Here is a 19,391-nt window from a genome sequence, read left to right on the forward strand (position 1 = left end):
CCCTTAGCCCTTAGCTTGTTTCCTCCCTCTGTCTTGCAGACCTTGTCAGGTGCTTCTGCTCCCTGAGATCAGGGGTTTGTTTCCGTCCTGGTGCATATCCAGCACTGGGGGTGGGCCAGGCACAGAGCAGAGGATCATTGTGTGTGGTGAACATGGTGCTGAGGTTGGAGGTGTCTCAGGACCCTCTCATCAGAACAATCTGAAGGATTATAATTGTAGGGCTGTTGGGGGAGCTCCCTAGGGTGACCTCTACCCACCCTGGCCACTTCAGCAGCTGCCCAAGCCCTGGACAGCCCTGCACCGTGAGCCCTGTGTCTGGGCAGCTTCCTGCCTGTAGGGCCAGGAAGGGGCTTAGGGCAGGGGCGGGATAAGACAGGATAGGGCGGTGGGAGGAAGAAGCCCCCGGAGTCAGGTGCCTGAGCCCCCAGCCTGCTGGGCCAGGACAGGACTGGCCACTGGGGGAGGAAGAGACACTTCCTGGCTGTCCTTGTGAGTAGCGGATATGACTCGGTTCTGGAAGCAGAGCCAGAGAAAATGCCAGGGGGCTTGGCCTTTCCTGCTTCCTGGTCAGCCCCGGATGGAAAGGAGGGCAGGTCCTGGGCTGGAGGCAACACCTGCAGGGATGGCATCCTGAACTGATGAGGCTGGCCAGTGAGTCAGGGTGGTGGTGACAGTCAACAAACACACATAGTCAAGAAGAGGCAGTCATTGCCCTGGGCAGCTCTCAGCTACCCAGGTGGGGACCTGACAGGCTAGTCTGCATGGAGGAAAGGGGATGAGGCCGGTGGGCAGCGTGCTTGGTTAAGTGCTGAGCTAGGCTGTGATGGGATTCTTGGTTGGCTGAAAGGCGAGGTATGGCCTTGAATGCCAGGCTCAGGGGCGTGGTGCTTCTTGCAGGAGCCAGTGGGGAGTGAAGCAAAGGTTTGCAGCATGTGTGTGAAGCACTTCCTGGGTGCCTGGTACATGCTAGGCTCTTGCCACGCATTTTTCCATCACAAGACATTTTGCCGATGAGAAAACAGGTCCATAGAGATTTACTGACCTGCTTGCAGGGCAGGGGTCCCTGGTGAGGGAATGAGACAGTCACGTGGGGTGGAAGCAGATTGAACTGATGTCCTTGCGCTCTGTCTGTCCTGTGCCCACCAGCCTGCTCTCCTGGATTCTTTAAGTTTGAGGCATCTGAGAGCCCCTGCTTGGAGTGCCCTGAGCACACGCTGCCATCCCCTGAGGGTGCCACCTCCTGCGAGTGTGAGGAAGGCTTCTTCCGGGCACCTCAGGACCCAGCGTCGATGCCTTGCACACGTGAGTCTTGCAGTGGGTCAGGGTGGCGTGACTGAGGGTGACGTGTCCGCCTGGGTCCAGCACAGCACTGACTCCTCCTGTCTGTGCAGGACCCCCCTCCGCCCCACACTACCTCACGGCCGTGGGCATGGGTGCCAAGGTGGAGCTGCGCTGGACGCCCCCTCAGGACAGCGGAGGCCGCGAGGACATTGTCTACAGCGTCACCTGTGAACAGTGCTGGCCCGAGTCTGGGGAGTGCGGGCCGTGTGAGGCCAGTGTGCGCTACTCGGAGCCTCCGCACGGATTGACCCGAACCAGTGTGACAGTCAGCGACCTGGAGCCCCACATGAACTACACCTTTACCGTGGAGGCCCGCAATGGCGTCTCAGGCCTGGTGACCAGCCGCAGCTTCCGTACTGCCAGTGTCAGCATCAACCAGACAGGTGAGGTCCAGGGGTGGCAGCTGTGTCTTATGGGGTCTGCCGAGGTGGGGCTTAAGGAGGACGGCCACCTGGGGCTCGGGTGTGTTTAGAGAGAGGCAGCAGAGCAAGTAGTTAAAGGCACAGTGTCTAGAGCAAGCTTGTCCAACCCGTGGGCCACATGCGGCCCCAGCCGACATTGAATGCGGCCCAACACAAATTTGTAAATTTTCTTAAAACATTATGATATTATTTTTGCAATTTTTTTCCCCTTTTTTTTGAGACAGAGTCTCGCTCTGTTGCCCAGGCTGGAGTGCAGTGGCTCGATCTCAGCTCACTGCAACCTCCGCCTCCCGGGTTCAAGCAATTCTCCTGCCTCAGCCTCTGGAGTAGCTGGGATTACAGGCACGTGCCACCACACACAGCTAATTTTTTGTATTTTTAGTAGAGACGGGGTTTCATTATGTTGGCCAGGCTGGTCTTGATCTCCTGACCTCATGATCCACCCGCCTCGACCTCCCAAAGTGATGAGATTACAGGCGTAAGCCACTGCGCCTGGCCTGCAAATTTTTTTTTTTTTTTTTAGCTCATCACCTGTTGTTAGTGTTGGTGTATTTTATGTGTGGCCCAAGACAATTCTTCCATTATGGCCCACAGAAGCTGAAAGATTGGACACTCCTGCCCTAGAGCCGCTTCTGAGCTCTGTGACTGTGGGCAGGTTACTTAACCTCTCTGAGCCTCAATGTTCTCACCTGTAAAGTGGGATAATAATTGAGAATTGAGACTGAGTGCGGTGGCTCACGCCTGTAATCCCAGCACTTTGGGAGTCTGAGGTGGGCAGATCACCTGAGGTCGAGAGTTCGAGACCAGCCTGACCAACATGGAGAAACCCCATCTCTACTAAAAATACAAAAAATTAGCTGGGCGTGGTGGCGCATGCCTGTAATCCTAGCTACTTGGGAGGCTGAGGCAGGAGAATCGCTTGAACCCGGGAGGCGGAGGTTGCGGTGAGCTGAGATCGTGCCATTGCACTCCAGCCTGGGCAACAAGAGCGAAACTCCGTCTCAAAAGAAAAAAAAAAAAAGCAAGCATTCGGGAAAAGTTAGTTCTTCTTCTTCTTCTTTTTTTTTTTTTTTGAGACAGAGTTTTGCTCTTGTTGCCCAGGCTGGAGTGCAATGGCACAATCTTGGCTCACCGCAACCTCTGCATCCCGGGTTCAAGCGATTCTCCTGCCTCAGCCTCCCGAGTAGCTGGGATTACAGGCATGCGCCACGACGCCCAGCTAATTTTGTATTTTTAGTAGAGATAGGGTTTCTCCATGTTGGTCAGGCTGGTCTCGAACTCCCAACCTCAGGTGATCCTCCCACCTCAGCCTCCCAAAGTGCTGGGATTACAGGCATGAGCCACCGCGCCTGGCCTTTTATTATTATTATTATTTATGCACTCGTAAATATGGGGCACCTCTGATGTGCCAGCCCCTGTGATGGGGCCAGGGTGGAGGCCTGGGGCTCGGGCCCTGTGCTCTGGAGCTGGAAGTTTAGGACCCTAGGTTGGGATCTAAAGAGCCTGGGGGCTGGGCGTGGTCACCACGCCCATAATCCCAGCATTTTCGGAGGTTGAGGCAGGAGGATTGCTTGAGCTCAGGCATTTGAGACCAGCATGGGCAACATAGGGAGACCCCATCTCTACAAAAAATACAAAAATTAGCCAGGTACAGTAGCACTTGTCTGTAGCCCCAGCTATTCAGGAAGCTGAGGCAGGAGGATCACTTGAGCACAGGAGTTCGAAGCCGTAGTGAGCCGAGATCGTGCCACTGCACTCGAGCCTGGGTGACAGAGCGAGATCCTGTCTCAAAAAAATGAAAGAATCTGGGCTGTGGAGGATCTGGCTCCACGTCCACTTGTCCCCCCAGACCCTGCCTGCTCGTAGGCAGCTTCTTACCCACTTCCCCCACTGCCTGTCCTGCCCAGAGCCCCCCAAGGTGAGGCTGGAGGGCCGCAGCACCACCTCTCTTAGCGTCTCCTGGAGCATCCCCCCGCCGCAGCAGAGCCGCGTGTGGAAGTACGAGGTCACCTACCGCAAGAAGGTAACTCCCAGAGGGGCAGGGCTGGCTCTAGCTGGGCCGAGAGCAGGGGACAGGCTGGTCACACAGATGCTCACCAAACCACCCAGCCATCTGAAGAAGCGCCCTTCTGCAGATGGGGAAACTGAGGCCTGGGGTCTGCCAGGGGGTTACATCTCCCAAGGCAGCACAGCAGAGATTTGTAGGAGAGAAGACATGGTGTCCTTGGAAGAGGCAGTCAGGGTGAGGACAGGGGCGGAATTTTGGGACCCCACACAGCTCGGTTTGAGTCCTGGTTCATGCATTTAGTGGTTCTGACCTTGAGTGAGTCACTTAATTCCGAGCCTCAGTTTCCTCCTCTGTAAGAAGAGCCTCAAGTTTGCTAACAAAGGCAAGCCACCTTGCTAGCTCGGGGTGGTCTCCAGCGGGCTGAGCCGAGGCCCCTGCCCTGCCCTCACTGCCTGCTCCTCCGCTGGCCACCCACCCACAGGGAGACTCCAACAGCTACAACGTGCGCCGCACTGAGGGTTTCTCCGTGACCCTGGATGACCTGGCTCCGGACACCACCTACCTGGTCCAGGTGCAGGCACTGACGCAGGAGGGCCAGGGGGCCGGCAGCAAGGTGCACGAATTCCAGACGCTGTGTGAGTTGGGGGACCCTGGGCATGGACCAGGTCAGGGCCCAGAACCAAGTAATTTAGACATCTTGGGAAAGGAAGTGAATCAAATAACTTAGAAATGCCCCTTTCTCGGTCAGCGGGGGCCTGGGACAGCCCTTCAGGGACTGCCCCCAAGCCTGGGGAGGGGGAAGCATGGAAGGCTGAGGGGTGGAGGAGCCGGGATGTGGATTCACAACAGTGATGTGAGGAAGTTCAAATCCGCATCGCAGAAAGAGCCAGAGCTTTGAGCCCCACATACCTGCAATACCTCCTGTGAGACCTTTGGGAAGGCCTCCGCTTGACCATCTATGAAATGGGACTAAGTACCCTCTGGAGCCTTCCCAAGTGCAAGCACCCAGCACACAGTAGGGGCCCAGGTGTCTTGGGTGCAGCGCGGGTGTTGCTGTGATTTGTGGGGGAACTCCCTTGTCGTCAGCTGATTTCTTCCACCAGCCCCGGAGGGATCTGGCAACTTGGCGGTGATTAGCGGCGTGGCTGTCGGTGTGGTCCTGCTTCTGGTGCTGGCAGGAGTTGGCTTCTTTATCCACCGCAGGTTTGTCAGAGCCCATACCCTGGCTCCACGTGGGCTTGGGTGGGAAAATGGGGCAGGAACCTCCGTTTCCTCATCTGAACGATGGGGCCCACAGGACACTAGTCTAGTCTAATCCCTGCCTCCGGATGCTGCGAGGATATATGAGCTGGAGTGTGTAGCGAAGTGCCTGGCACGCGGCGGGGCCGGGACATGGGGGTCATTACCTCTGCTCTTGTTATTAATGATGTGTCCACACTTCCTCTGGACACGCAAGCAGGAATCCCCGAGTAGCTCTAATGGGAATGCCTTCATCACGACTGCTTAAGGGGCCATTCCTCCCCGTTCCTCCATCCGCCTTCTCCGCACCCTCGGCCCTGAGAGTGGAGCTTGGGCAGTGACAGCGGGGACTGGGCTGCGTTCTGAGCACCCCAGGTCCTCCTAGGACCAAAGTAGGGTCAGGAGGCTTCCCTGGCTGGAGCAGACCTCACTGACCTCCCTGCATTTGGTTCCCCGTGGGGCTCTTTCAGGAGGAAGAACCTGCGTGCCCGCCAGTCCCCAGAGGACGTTTACTTCTCCAAGTCAGGTGAGACGCAGCCCCTGCTCCAGGCCCAGCCCTGCCCGCACTGTCCCTAGCTCTGTGGGGGAGGTGGGATGCAGCCAGGGTGTTCCCAGGGCACTGGGGTGGGGCCACAGGCTTCTGTGGGTAGCTCTGAGGGGTCCGTCCCCCACAGCCTGGTCCAAGTCGCTGAAGATCACGTGACCTTCTCCTCTGACTCCAAGGCACCCCCCATGGGGCCCCTCCTGAGCTGCCTGTGACCCCACCCCTTCTCCTTCCAGAACAACTGAAGCCCCTGAAGACATACGTGGACCCCCACACATATGAGGACCCCAACCAGGCTGTGTTGAAGTTCACTACCGAGATCCATCCATCCTGTGTCACTCGGCAGAAGGTGATTGGAGCAGGTGAGGTCGGCCCCCTGCCGAGGGGCCCTGAGGAGGCAGCGGTGGTGACACAGGGTGGGAGCCCTCGTGCCGGGGCTGACTGGGGCACTCCCCTGACCCTGTCTGCCCACAGGAGAGTTTGGGGAGGTGTACAAGGGCACGCTGAAGACATCCTCGGGGAAGAAGGAGGTGCCGGTGGCCATCAAGACGCTGAAAGCCGGCTACACAGAAAAGCAGCGAGTGGACTTCCTTGGCGAGGCCGGCATCATGGGCCAGTTCAGCCACCACAACATCATTCGCCTGGAGGGCGTCGTCTCCAAATGTGAGGCTTGGGGCCTGCCCACGTTGGGTGGTGAGGGGCCACCTAGCAGGTGCTCTGTCTGTGACTGTGCCCTCCTCCCCTATAACTGTGCCCACCTTCCCCCCATACCTGCACCCACCTCCTCTACACCTGTGCCCACCTTTCCCCAATACCTGCACCCACCTCCTCTACACCTGTGCCCACCTCTCCCCATACTTGTACCCACCTCCTTACACCTGTGCCCACCTCTCCCCATACCTGCACCCACCTCCTCTACACCTGTGCCCACCTCTCCCCATACTTGTACCCACCTCCTTACACCTGTGCCCACCTCTCCCCCCATACCTGCACCCACCTCCTTACACCTGTGCCCACCTCTCCCCATACTTGTACCCACCTCCTGTACACCTGTGCCCACCTGTCCCCGATACCTGTACCCACCTCCTCTATACCTGTGCCCATCTCTCCCCATACTTGTACCCACCTCCTTACACCTGTGCCCACCTCTCCCCAATACTGTACCCACCTCCTTACACCTGTGCCCACCTTCCCCCCATACCTGCACCCACCTCCTTACACCTGTGCCCACCTCTCCCCTATACCTGCACCCACCTCCTTACACCTGTGCCCACCTCTCCCCAATACCTGTACCCACCTCCTCTACACCTGTGCCCACCTCTCCCCCCATACCTGCACCCATCTCCTCTACACCTGTGCCCACCTCTCCCTGATACCTTTATCCACCTCCTCTATACCTGTGCCCACCTCTCCCCAATACCTGTACCCACCTCCTGTACACCTCTGCCCACCTCTCCCCAATACCTGTACCCACCTCCTCTACACCTGTGCCCACCTCTCCCCAATACCTGTGCCCACCTCTCCCCGATACTTGCACCCACCTCCTTACACCTGTGCCCACCTCTCCCCAATACCTGTGCCCTCCTCTCCAACACCTGAACCCACCTCTCCCCATACCTGTGCCCACTCCTCCACCTGTGCCCATCTTTCCCCACACTTGTTCCCTCCTCTCCCCATACCTGTACCCACCCTCCCCACGACTGTTCCACCTCTGCTACACCTGTGCCCCCCTTCCCCCATATCTGTGCCCACCTCTCCCATACGCCTGGGCCCACTTACCTCTCACCTGTGCCCACGCCTCTACAGACAAGCCCATGATGATCATCACTGAGTACATGGAGAATGGGGCCCTGGACAAGTTCCTTCGGGTAAGGATGTGGGTTTCGGGGGGCGGGGATGCCTGGCCATTGAGCCTGGGGCTGGCCTGGCAGGTTCAGGGCTGGCCTGCAGCTGAGCACCTGTGCTCCGGCAGGAGAAGGATGGTGAGTTCAGCGTGCTGCAGCTGGTGGGCATGCTGCGGGGCATTGCAGCTGGCATGAAGTACCTGGCCAACATGAACTATGTGCACCGTGACCTGGCTGCCCGCAACATCCTCGTCAACAGCAACCTGGTCTGCAAGGTGTCTGACTTTGGCCTGTCCCGCGTGCTGGAGGACGACCCCGAGGCCACCTACACCACCAGTGTGAGTTGGGGAAGGGGACCTCAAGGGAGAAGCGGCCTTCGCCCTGCCTGGTGTCCTCTTACCTGCAGACCTGGGCATGGGCTTCAGGAGGCAGAACACCTGTAGGAGTCCAGGGAGGGGTCGTGGGGCCTGGCTGCAATGGTCCTGGGGCCAGCCAGAGGGCACAGTGGTGACTGGGCCTGGGTTCCCTGCAGGGCGGCAAGATCCCCATCCGCTGGACCGCCCCAGAGGCCATTTCCTACCGCAAGTTCACCTCTGCCAGCGACGTGTGGAGCTTTGGCATTGTCATGTGGGAGGTGATGACCTACGGCGAGCGGCCCTACTGGGAGCTGTCCAACCACGAGGTGGGTGCCCTTGCCCTCCCCAGGCCTGCCTGGACCTGAACTCAAGCCCTTTACTCATCTCAAACTGCAGGGGCTGGGCAGAGGACAGTTTAGATGAACCTTCTTAGGTTTGCTCCATAAATGTTTATTTTTTTTTTTGGAGATGGAGTTTTGCTCTTGTTGCCCAGGCTGGAGTGCAATGGTGTGATCTCGGCTCACCGCAACCTCCACCTCCCAGGTTCAAGCAATTCTCCTGCCTCAGCCTCCCGAGTAGCTGGGATTACAGGCATGCGCCACCACATCCAGCTAATTTTTGTATTTTTAGTAGAGACGGGGTTTCACTATGTTGGCCAGGCTGGTCTCTAGCTCCTCGCTTCAGGTGATCCACCCGCCTCGGCCTCCCAAAGTGCTGGGATTACAGGGGTAAGCCACCGCACCCAGCCCCGTAAATATTTCTTGAGGATCTACTGCGTGCCAGGCCTTGTGCTGGGTTCCAGGAGCTGATTCAGAGAGTGCAGAGATGAAACAAGGAGTGGGGTGTACGTGTGTATCCGTGTGTCCATGCATGTGTGTGCATCCGTATGTGTGCACATGTGCATGCATGCATGTGTGTGTGTGTCTGTGCTTGGTGCCTCACTCAGCCTGGTGGCCTGGGAGGCTTCTCAGAAGAGGTCCCATCTCTGCCAAGACCAAGGGCACTGTAAGGCACCCAGATGAAGAGAAGTAGGGGAAGAGAGGTGGGAGGGAGGCTGGGCTGAGGGCACACAGTGTGGCTGCTGCCTGGTGCCCTGTGAGGGAGTAGGGTCCCTTCTAGCTGGGAGCAATGGCACATGCCTGTAATCCTAGCACTTTGGGAGGCTGAGGCAGGAGTATCACTTGAGCTGAAGAGTTCGAGACCAGCCTGGACAACATGACGAAACCCCATCTCTACAAAAAATTAAAAAATTAGCCAAGCGTGGTGGCACGTGCCTGTAGTCTCAGCTACTCAGGAGGCGGAGGTGGGAGGATCACTTGAGCACAGGAGGTTGAGGCTGCCGTGAGGTGTGACAGCGCCACTGCACTCTAGCCTGGGTGACAGACTGAGACCCTGTCTCAGTCAAAAAAAAAAAAAAAAAGTCCCTTCCAGTGAACTCTGGACACAGCCCCTTAGGCATTTGCCCTTTGGGCAGCTCTGAAGGTTGGGTGGCAGCTCAAGAAAGGCCCTTCCCATCTGTTTCTGGGATGTTCCTATTTCCCTTCCCTCCCCTACCCACCTCCATAGGCTGGAGGCTGCAGAGGGTTTCAGTGGCTTTCTGCAACAGCGCCCCTGACCTTCATGCCCCGCCAGGTGATGAAAGCCATCAATGATGGCTTCCGGCTCCCCACGCCCATGGACTGCCCCTCCGCCATCTACCAGCTCATGATGCAGTGCTGGCAGCAGGAGCGTGCCCGCCGCCCCAAGTTCGCTGACATCGTCAGCATCCTGGACAAGCTCATTCGTGCCCCTGACTCCCTCAAGACCCTGGCTGACTTCGACCCCCGGTGAGTTCTATGCCCTCTGCCTATGATGACCCTAATTTTCCTTCTGAAGACTCCTGAACCACTTCGGTAGAGTGGCCACTCAGGGGAAGTTGGTGGGGGGGTGCTGGGGGCTAAGGGGTTATGTGTGGACTTGACTTAGACTGGACACGATGGCCCAGGAAATCCTAATAGAAGCAACCAGCTTATGTGTCTGTGTGCAGGGCACTGCATGAGCACTTAATATGTTTTCATTCATTTAAACAAACTAAGAGATGAGTCGTCCAGTGATCCTCATTTTGTAGAAGAGGAAACTGAGACACAGAGCGATTGAATATCTTACATGGCTGGAAGTGTGACCTCAGGATCCGGAATCTCCGCTCGTAGCGTTTTATGATGTGGTAGTTATTGGTGGTGGTCCTGTTAGTAGGAGTGGAGGGGCAGCAGTAGTTACAGATGCTGAGCGCTCCCAACGTGCCAGGAGGTCTCATTGAATCCTACTTGACTGGGCTTCCCTGTTGCCCAGATAAGGAAACAGAGGCACGGGGCAGCCCAGTCAATCATCCAGGTTAGGGAGCAGCAGGTGCGGGGCCCAGGGTGGACTGGGTGCTGCAGCCCCTCACCTGCAGTGCTTCCTGTTGCAGGGTGTCTATCCGGCTCCCCAGCACGAGCGGCTCAGAGGGGGTGCCTTTCCGCACGGTGTCCGAGTGGCTGGAGTCCATCAAGATGCAGCAGTATACGGAGCACTTCATGGCGGCCGGCTACACTGCCATCGAGAAGGTGGTGCAGATGACCAACGAGTAAGTCAGGGCCCTTCCCGTCCCCCCTCACCTCCTGCCTCCCACTCCAGAGGCTGCCTCCACGCACCCCCAACCCTCTTCCCTGCCCCTCAATGCTCCTCTCTTTGTTCTTTCTCTTCTGGGAAGAAGCTCCTTGGAAGAGAAGGGCAGAACTTCGCCAGCAGCTGGCAGCGCTGGGCGCCCACTCTCAGCTCTCTCCTTTTCCTACATCCTTTACCAGAGTGGGGAAATAATAGTAACCGTAATCATAACAGTAGCTACTGTTTACTGAGGGCTATGTGCCGTCTCTGCTTGAGCACTTTTGTATGAGAACCCAGCAGGGTGAGTCCTGTTAACAGGTGAGAAACAGGTGCAGGTGAGAAACAGATGCAGAGAAGTGCAGTGACCTGCCCAGGGTCCCACAGCCACGAGGGGGAGAGCAGGATTCCACGCCCAGTCAGTCGGGGTCCCAGAGCGCAGGGATCGGAGAGGTCATTGGTAGAGAAACAGGCTAAGACGTTACCGGCTTGCCTGAGGTCACGTAGCCAGTTTGGGGCAGTCTTCTCCAAGATGCCCTGGCTGCTGCCCAGGAGAGAGAACCCCTGGCCTACCCCAGGCACCTCTCTCCACCTGGTTGGCTCTCAGCCTGCAGTCCCACCTGGCGAGAAGTGCCACTTACTCCCTGCTGGTCCTGAGTTTGCCCCTTTGTCGAGCTGCCCCTTGGGAGCTCTTCTCTCCTTCCCAACTCCAGCATTGAGACTTTTCCCGGCATGGCCTTGGCACAGACACCTCCTCCTGTCCCAGGAGGGGGAAGACCCTATCCTCTTAGCCTTTTGTGCCTCTAAAAATAGTGGCCGGTTTCAACAACCCAGCTTGTGCATGGTCCAAGGTCACGGCGAGAACAGACCGGGAGGCTGGGAGGTTTTGGGAACCGTATGGAGGGGATGACCTGAGCCTCCCATGGTTCTAGGTCACAGAAGTTCTGGGATTTGAGCCTGTTCATGAACATTCTCTAGGGCCTTTGGAAAGTGCTCAGCTGGGCTTCCAACCTGCTGGCCAAGGCCATAGCCCCCCTCAGGGAACAGTCGGTAATGGGAAGCAGGCAGGAACAGAGCCAACCAGAGGGGAGGCTGGGAGATGTAGGGAGGGGAGATGGATCACAGGATGTCTTTTGCTGCCGGCCAGCGCAGCAGGGCCACAGGCTTGGGTTCTGCACACATGCCTGGGTTCAAGTCCCGCATCTGCCGCTTCCTAGCGGGTGACCTTGATCAAGTTTGATGGGATTGCATGGGTGCAGTGCAGATGACACGACTGGTATACAGTAGGTGCTAAATCCTCATTGCTCTCCTCTTTTCCTCCACTCCCTTGCTTTCCTCCCCTAGCGCTGTGCAAATGCCCCCTCCTTTTCTCCTTTTCCCTGGGAACATCCACCAGACCCTTTGCCCCTCCAGGGGCTCCCACCAAGGACAACACAGCCTCTCTTCTGGGGACCAGAGCTGAGGGCACGGAGAAGTGCTTATAGGAAACACATGTTCTTAGAAGCATCCCTAAATAGCCCGGGGTGCTCCTTGCCAATTCCTTTCCCACAAGCAGGGACGGGGCGGTCTTGGATGGATGGAGGCTGTGTGTGTGTGTGTGTGTGTGCTGCGGTGCGTGTTGTTGTGAAAGGGCCTGGATAAAGGCAGGAAGTCATTCGGCGCCCCCCACCCCCCACCACCCGCTCCTCCCACCAGCCACTGATGCTCAGAGCTGGGGCCTGCATGCCTCCTCCTTCCCCTCTGCCTCTTTCCAAATAAATGGGGATCTCAAAGGACTTTTTAAAACCTGAAGCCTGGGTCTACACACGCCACAGGTCCCAATGGGAGGCTTGGAGCTGGTAGCAGGGGAATGCGTGCCTTTCCCAATGGGATCAGGATTTAGGCTTCAGTGTCCCACCTCCTCCCCTTCTCAGCCTCCTGCCTCCTTGACTCCCTCCCAGGGGACCAGCTGCCTGTTCCCCTGGGGTCCCACAGCCACTGTCTCTTCTCCATTTGTGCTATTTTGGAGTCAGTTGGGTTTCTAGCTAGACTAGTGGTCCCAGATGTTTTGTGAGCATCTGATGAAAGGGGTGGATGTTGCACCCCAGAAAAATAGCCCAACCCCAGGCTCTGTCTTGAGCTGGGACTACAGCATTTGCATCCTGTGTGGGGGTCGAGGGCACAGGCTGTAGATCTTAGGGTCTCCAGTGCCCTTGGCATAGGCTTGGCACTGAAGGAATGCTTGCTGAATGAATGAATGATCTGACACGTGAGGCTCCAAGAGCCATTTCTTAACTCCCGTCCCCCTGCACCCAGGGCCAGAACACAGTAGGAGCTCACCGAGTATATGGCCTTGGAGTTTTCTGTGCAGGGCCTCAAAAGCAAACTGTGCTCCCATCCTGTGAGATTAACCACTACCATTTGCAAGAGGGACCAGAGGTGGCCCAGCAACAGCCCAATCTCCGCTAAAGCATTCATTCACTCATTCATTCATGCAGCAGACTCTCCCTAGGGACCTACTATGTGCCAGGCCTATCCTGGACCCTGGGCAGGGGTGGGGGTGGGAGCAGGGGCTGTGGGGGTGATGGGCCCAGATGACGAGGTCTCAGCACTGACAAGTTCCGGTTCTTAAACCGGATGTCAGGTTTCTTCTGGGATTCAACCAAATGCAGACTCCTTGCCCCACCTGCGGAACTGCAAGTGAGTGAATCTGGGGTCAGGCCGGGGGTCCTGTCTCCTTCCCCGTGGTCTGAGCGCTTTTCTAGGGACCACAATTCTAGACCTTCAAGTGTGTGGAAAACTGCTGCTTTTTCAGCACCTCCAACTGTATAGGTTAGAGACGTCCTGTGCGGGTAGCATAGGAAGTTCTCCCAAATGTCCCAAATGTCCCAAATGTCCCGGCCTTCCTGCTGCTGTGGGAGCACCAGCCTCTGCGGGAAGTCCTGGAGTCCCCCCAACTCACCTGGGTCTGCCCTTCCCTGCTCTGCGCCTGTGCCAGGGCTCCCAGAGCCTGTGGGAAAGTCATGTCTGCAGAACTGCAACTAGGATCTTGCATCATATAATTAGCTCCCTTTACAGCCAAAAGACAGTCCATAAAAACTTGGGTGTTTTCATGGGTTTGGGCTAGTGGGTGAGGACGGTGGAGGAGAAAACTCCCAGAGTGAGTAATAAATGCCCTCCTCACAGGTTCCTGGGAGCATAAGTGATTTCATGAGGGGATGGAGGGGCATGGAAGGGGGCCCCAGCAGAGTGTGTACCCTGTGGGGGTGGGAAAGCAGGACTGTGGGCTCCTGGGCACATCTGTCCATCTGGTACTGATGCTGCCTTCCCCCTCGGCTGCTGGTTTTGAGGTCTCTCGCCCTCCAGATGGACAGTAGCTCCCATTTTACACGGGAGGAAACTGAGGTTCCCCCAAGAGAAGACATCTTCCTAGTCACTGGATCTGGTGACCCGCAAGCCTCATCCATGAAGACTCGCAGAGTTTAACCCTTCAAGTATTTCCCGAGTCCTTCCTTCATGATCAGCAGTGGGAACTTGGAAGGGGTGAGGGAGAAATGAGGCAGCAGATGGGAAGAGACCTTGGGCAGAGAGGCTTTGAGTGACATCCCTAGAGAGTTCCTGGGAAGGAGGCCTGAGCTGGGGGCACTGGGGACAGACTAGGGGTGAGGGGAGGGGAGGCATTTGTTCATAGCTGGTTTGATTCCCAGCTCTTCTACCTCCTAGCTGTGTGACCTTGGGCAAGTCACTTCACCTCTCTGACGTCAGTTCTCTAATCTGCAAAATGGGGATGAAAAAGAGCACCTGCCTCACAGATAATTCAGAAGATTTGATTTATTTTTATTTTTTTAAAGCATCGTACGCAGTTGAGGCTTCTGTCGTTTTCCTAACTTTGTTGATGGTGGGCCACCTTGGCAAGCTTCTAGGCTGTGGCTCCTTCTCCCAGGCCTACCTAACTAGAGCTCTCTTGCCCTACAGGTCCCCAAGGCACCCTCTCCACCCTCCTCCTCTGCCTCCCTCCACTCCCCTCCCCAGCTGCCCACCGAGTCCTGTCCCCACCCAGCCCGGCCCCCTCCCCTGCTCCAGCCCCTAACTCTCCCTCTCTCCCTCCGGGCCCACAGCGACATCAAGAGGATTGGGGTGCGGCTGCCCGGCCACCAGAAGCGCATCGCCTACAGCCTGCTGGGACTCAAGGACCAGGTGAACACTGTGGGAATCCCCATCTGAGCCTCGAGAGGGCCTGGAGCCCCATCGGCCAAGAATACTTGAAGAAACAGAGTGGCCTCCCTGCTGTGCCATGCTGGGCCACTGGGGACCTTATTTATTTCTAGTTCTTTCCTCCCCCTGCAACTTCTGCTGAGGGGTCTCGGATGATACCCCGGCCTGAACTGAGGAGATGACCAGGGATGCTGGGCCGGGCCCTCTTTCCCTGCGAGACACACACAGTTGAGCACTTAGCAGGCACCGCCACGTCCCAGCATCCTTGGAGCAGGAGCCCCGCCACGGCCTTCGGACAGACATATAGGATATTCCCAAGCCGACCTCCCCTTCGTCTTCTCCCACATGAGGCCATCTCAGGAGATGGGGGGCTTGGCCCAGCGCCAAGTGAACAGGGTACCTCAAGCCGCATTTCCTCACACTAAGAGGGCAGACTGTGAACTTGACTGGACGAGACCCAAAGCGGTCCCCGTCCCTCTAGTGCCTTCTTTAGACCCTCGGGCCCCGTCCTCATCCCTGACTGGCCAAACCCTTGCTTTCCTGGGCCTTTGCAAGATGCTTGGTTGTGTTGAGGTTTTTAAATATATATTTTGTACTTTGTGGAGAGAATGTGTGTGTGTGGCAGGGGGCCCCGCCAGGGCTGGGGACAGAGGGTGTCAAACATTCCTGAGCTAGGCACCCGGGGGCCGGTGCTGCAGGAGTGTCCTGCCCATGCCCCAGTCTGCCCCATCTCTTATCCGTTTGGATAGCAACTTCTATTCTGTCAGTGTTAAGGATTTTGTTTTGTTGGAAATTTTTTTCAAATCTTAATTTATTATTTTTTTATATTTATTGTTAGAAAATGACTTATTTCTGCTCTGGAATAAAGTTGCAGATGATTCAAACCGATCTTGGCTTTCGGTCTTAGGAAAAGCAGTGGGGTCCCAGAGCTTCCTGGGTGGGAGTTGAGGGGCTGAGGGTTCCCCCCAAGCCCCGAGTGTTTAAACAGAGATTCGTGCACAAGGCAGACACATCACTTAACCCTGGGAACAGGGGTGGGTGGGAGGTGGGCAGGGGGCCGGGAAGCAGGTTCTGCCGGGCCTGGCCTCCATGCCAGCAGGCCCCAATCACCTTTGATCTCCAGGCTGCTCAGAGTCTTCTGGAGGGCTGGGAGGTAGAAGAACAGCAAGAGCCGCCGTCAGCTTCCCTCCCACGGCTCCCCGGAGCTGTTGAAATAGATCCTTCAACCATCCACGTAGGGCTCTGAGGTTTACACAAGCTTTTCACAGGTTTCGGCTTGTCGGAACCTCAACACTTTGTTATGAGTTTTGTGGGCAGCCCCATTTTACAGAAAAGGAAAACCAAGCTGGAGCCCAGCAACTGGGTTTGCTCAAGGCCACACAGCAAGTTAGGGGCAGAGGCCAGAAGAGAAAGCAAGGTCAGAAACCTTAGTGGGATGCTTTTCTCATAGATGAGGAGATGGAGGCTCAGAGACATGCAGCGACTTGCCCAAAGTCACACAGCAGTCTCAAGAAAAGCCAGGGTTCTAATTTCTTTTTTTTTTTTTCTTCTTTTTTGAGACAGAGTCTCACTCTGTCGCCAGGCTGGAGTGCAGTGGCGTGATCTTGGCTCACTGCAACCTCCGCCTCCCGGGTTCAAGCGATTCTCCTGTCTCAGCCTCCTGAGTAGCTGGGACTATAGGCACGCACCACCGCACCCAGCTAATTTTTGTATTTTTAGTAGAGATGGGGTTTCACCCTGTTGGCCAAGATGGTCTCGATCTCTTGACCTTGTGATCTGCCCACCTCTGCCTCCCAAAGTGCTGGGATTACAGGCTTGAGCCACCACGCCCAGCACCAGAGTTTTAATTTCAAACCTGTTCTAATTTCGAGCCTTCTCCACTCTACCGGGTTGCAGCCCTGCATGTCATAGGTCGTTCATAGTGGGGGTTAGGAAGATGTCAAACACAGGTCACCAGGAACGTAACCAGGGAGCACAGATGATCTGAGGCCCAGGAGGAAGACTTCCTGGAGGAGGTGGTCCCAGAGCTGAGACCTCAGGGACTGCTAGGAGTTAACCAGCGAAGCCAAGGGAGGGTGTTGCAGAGTGAGGTGCGGGGGCGTGAAACCACGTGGTTGTGCAAGGGAACCACAAGCAATTTGGTGTTATTAAGGCATGACGTGAGGTGCTGGAGAGGTCTCTAGGGCCTCTCAGTTGAGGGCAATAAGGAGTCATTGAAGGTTTCAAGCAGGGAGTGGCATGATTGTTGTCACTGGTAGAGGCAGGTCTGGAACCCAGAGCTCCTGACTCAGCCTGGAGCTTTGGGGAGATACAGGAGAGGCGCTGGCAAAAGTCGAGTGGGTGTTCGGCCTGCCCTGGGGTCTCAAAGCTGGCATGCTCTGCCCTGACCCCTGCTGCTGCAGGAGAGCTGCCTCCCTCTGGGTCCTGGCCCACTGGGCATCCATGAGACACCTGACTACCTGTGTCAGGTGCGGCTGGGGTCGGATGAGCTATGGGAGTGCAGGGAGCACCTGGCTGGGCCTTCCTCCCATTAGTGTTGGGCCATCTGAGTGTGCTGGGCATGATAGCTGAGTCAGGCCTTCCTGGTGCCTGACCCTGGCCTGGCCTAACCCAGGTGGCCACTGTAGCTCTGTGGCTGGGCTACGGCTACTGTCACTACCACTGACAAAGCTGTTGGCCCACAGGGAATAAGCCTGCAGCTTGCAAACCCACAGCAATCTGGGCTATGAGGGCACGTCAAGACCAGGCCTGAGTCCCATTCCCAAAGCAACTCAGCCATGGCCCTGCTGATGAGCAGGAATGAACGCAGTAAGTGGCTCAGCATTGGGGGAGGTGGCCTCGTGTGCTCTCTCCCTTGAAGTCCTGGACATAAGACCCTTCCAAGGGTATGTGAGAACGCATAAACCTGTGGGCCATGGACAGGTCCAATGGTCAAAACCCAGTGAGCAGCTGTCTGCAGTCTCCAATGGACCCTGCAATTGGCAAGAGGAGAAACTTTATTTTTAAATTAAAGCAAATCCAGATCTGTCTCCTAGAGGGCCTAGATGTAGGAACACCCCTGTAGCAATAAGAACACCCAGCCCGCAGATCTTGCTTCCTAAAAACCATTCTCCAATAAAAGGGACCAGGGCTCCTTAGAGAAATGGCTGATTCTGGGGCCGAAGCAGCAAAAATACAAGATGAGCTGGGAGCATCTTGGAGCATCAGAGAGTAAAGAAGTGCTCAAAAATAAACAGGTGGGGCTGTGCCAGAGAGACACAAGAGCCAGCCCTAAAGAACTCCCAAGGGCTAAACCTAGAACAAGCTGAGCAACAAAACGATGAGGTATTAGATTAAATCCGAAGTCAAAAATAAATATTCACGAGTCCATACTGACATAAATAAATGATTAAAGGCTGGGTGCAGTGGCTCACGCCTGTAATCCTAGAACTTTGAGAGGCCGAGGTGGGTGGATCGCTTGAGCTCAGGAGTTTGAGATCAGCCTGGCCAAGATGGCGAAACCCCGTCTCTATCAAAAATACAAAAAATTAACCAGGCATGGTGGCACGCGCCTATGGTCCCAGCTACTCAGGAGGCTGAAACGGGAGGCTCGCCTGAGCCTGGGAGGTGGAGGTTGCAGTGAGCCGAGATTGTGCCACTGCATTTCAGCCCGGGAGGTGGAGGTTGCAGTGAGCCGAGACTGTGCCACTGCACTTCAGCCTGGGCGACAGAGTGAGACCTCATCTCAAAAAATAAAAAAAAAAAATGCTTGAATAAATAAATAAGTGGAGGGAGACTAGACAAATCTTCCTTACAGATGAATTTCAAAGGGGTGAATCCTTTTCCCTCCAGCGGGTAAAGCTTACTTCTCCACCGCCTGGACTGCGGACTGGACACCCTTCCAAAGAAAGGCAGTAGGGAGGTATAGAAAGGGTTAAAAAAATAAGAAAGAAAACGAAAAGTAACTTTAAGGTGGAGAAACCTGGCAAACACCACCGTAACCAAGTGATCAAAGTTAATATCATCAGAGAAAAAACAAACAAACCAACATTGAGCTTGAATTGAAGATCAGGTATCAGCAAACACTTACACAAGGCTTTCTGGGCACCACCCACTGTTCTAAGCACTTAGCCTGTGTTTACTTATTTCATTCTTCCAACAGTCCTTCAAGGTAGATGCTATTAATATCCCATTTTACAGATTTGAACACCGAGGGGAGAGAGGTTACATAACTGGCCAGAGCCACCCTCTCCCCTCTCTGCCATCATGGACACTTCCCTAGATAAGGTCTGAGAAGCACTGGTTCTGGGGAAACTGAGGCACCATAACCTGCCCATGGTCTCCAAATGCCACCACATCCCACACCCCAGGTATCCAGATGGTTTGCTGCTCTGTCCCTTCTCTCAGTGGCCATTTCCTGCTCTATGCCAAGCTGGACACAAGGTCCACAAAGATGGATAAGGGCCCTGTCTGCCCTCATGGGACTCTTAGTCTGGTGGGGGCAGCAATGGTAATAGAGTAGGACCCAGGCTAAGAAGTGGCAGAGCTGGGTGTTACAGGAGCCAGAGGTTGGGGCGGGGATAGGCGAGGGGCACCTGACCCAGCCTAGAAAGTCCAGGCAGGCTGCCTGGAGGAGGAGCCATCCAAGCTGAGTTGGAGGTCAAGTGAGAGTCCACCAGGTGAGGGAAGAAGTGTCCCAGAAGAGCCTGGCTCTGACTCCAGACCTCTGTGGGTGGGGCTTGAGTCTCCCCTCCAACATCTGGGCCCCATTTGACCAAGACAAGACTCCTCCACCTGCTATGCCACCCTAACCCCTGGCTGTTGTGTCAGGAGCAGCCGTAGGAC

The 19,391-nt window shown here is 56.0% G+C and overlaps 1 protein-coding gene across 2 annotated transcripts in view; it reads left to right on the forward strand.

Annotated features, from left to right (window-relative positions):
- The window catches only part of EPHA2 (EPH receptor A2), a 32,183-nt gene extending 16,728 nt beyond the window's left edge, over window positions 1–15,455 (forward strand). The window contains exons 4-17 of one of the 2 annotated variants that reach the window (XM_024231645.3): window positions 1,147–1,302; window positions 1,392–1,724; window positions 3,671–3,786; window positions 4,253–4,406; window positions 4,875–4,974; window positions 5,481–5,536; window positions 5,791–5,916; window positions 6,029–6,217; window positions 7,361–7,422; window positions 7,527–7,736; window positions 7,931–8,080; window positions 9,387–9,580; window positions 10,201–10,356; window positions 14,471–15,455. In XM_024231645.3, coding sequence (XP_024087413.2) covers window positions 1,147–1,302; window positions 1,392–1,724; window positions 3,671–3,786; window positions 4,253–4,406; window positions 4,875–4,974; window positions 5,481–5,536; window positions 5,791–5,916; window positions 6,029–6,217; window positions 7,361–7,422; window positions 7,527–7,736; window positions 7,931–8,080; window positions 9,387–9,580; window positions 10,201–10,356; window positions 14,471–14,576 — 2,108 coding nt within the window. In that variant the 3' untranslated portion in view covers window positions 14,577–15,455. Of the gene's footprint in view, window positions 1–1,146; window positions 1,303–1,391; window positions 1,725–3,670; window positions 3,787–4,252; window positions 4,407–4,874; window positions 4,975–5,480; window positions 5,537–5,790; window positions 5,917–6,028; window positions 6,218–7,360; window positions 7,423–7,526; window positions 7,737–7,930; window positions 8,081–9,386; window positions 9,581–10,200; window positions 10,357–14,327 lie in introns of both variants that reach the window. The other variant, XM_054540967.2, reaches the window with a different exon arrangement.
- The last annotated feature ends 3,936 nt before the right edge of the window (window positions 15,456–19,391 follow it).

Source organism: Pongo abelii, chromosome 1 (assembly GCF_028885655.2).
Source record: "Pongo abelii isolate AG06213 chromosome 1, NHGRI_mPonAbe1-v2.0_pri, whole genome shotgun sequence".
NCBI classification, from domain to species: Eukaryota; Metazoa; Chordata; class Mammalia; order Primates; family Hominidae; genus Pongo; species Pongo abelii.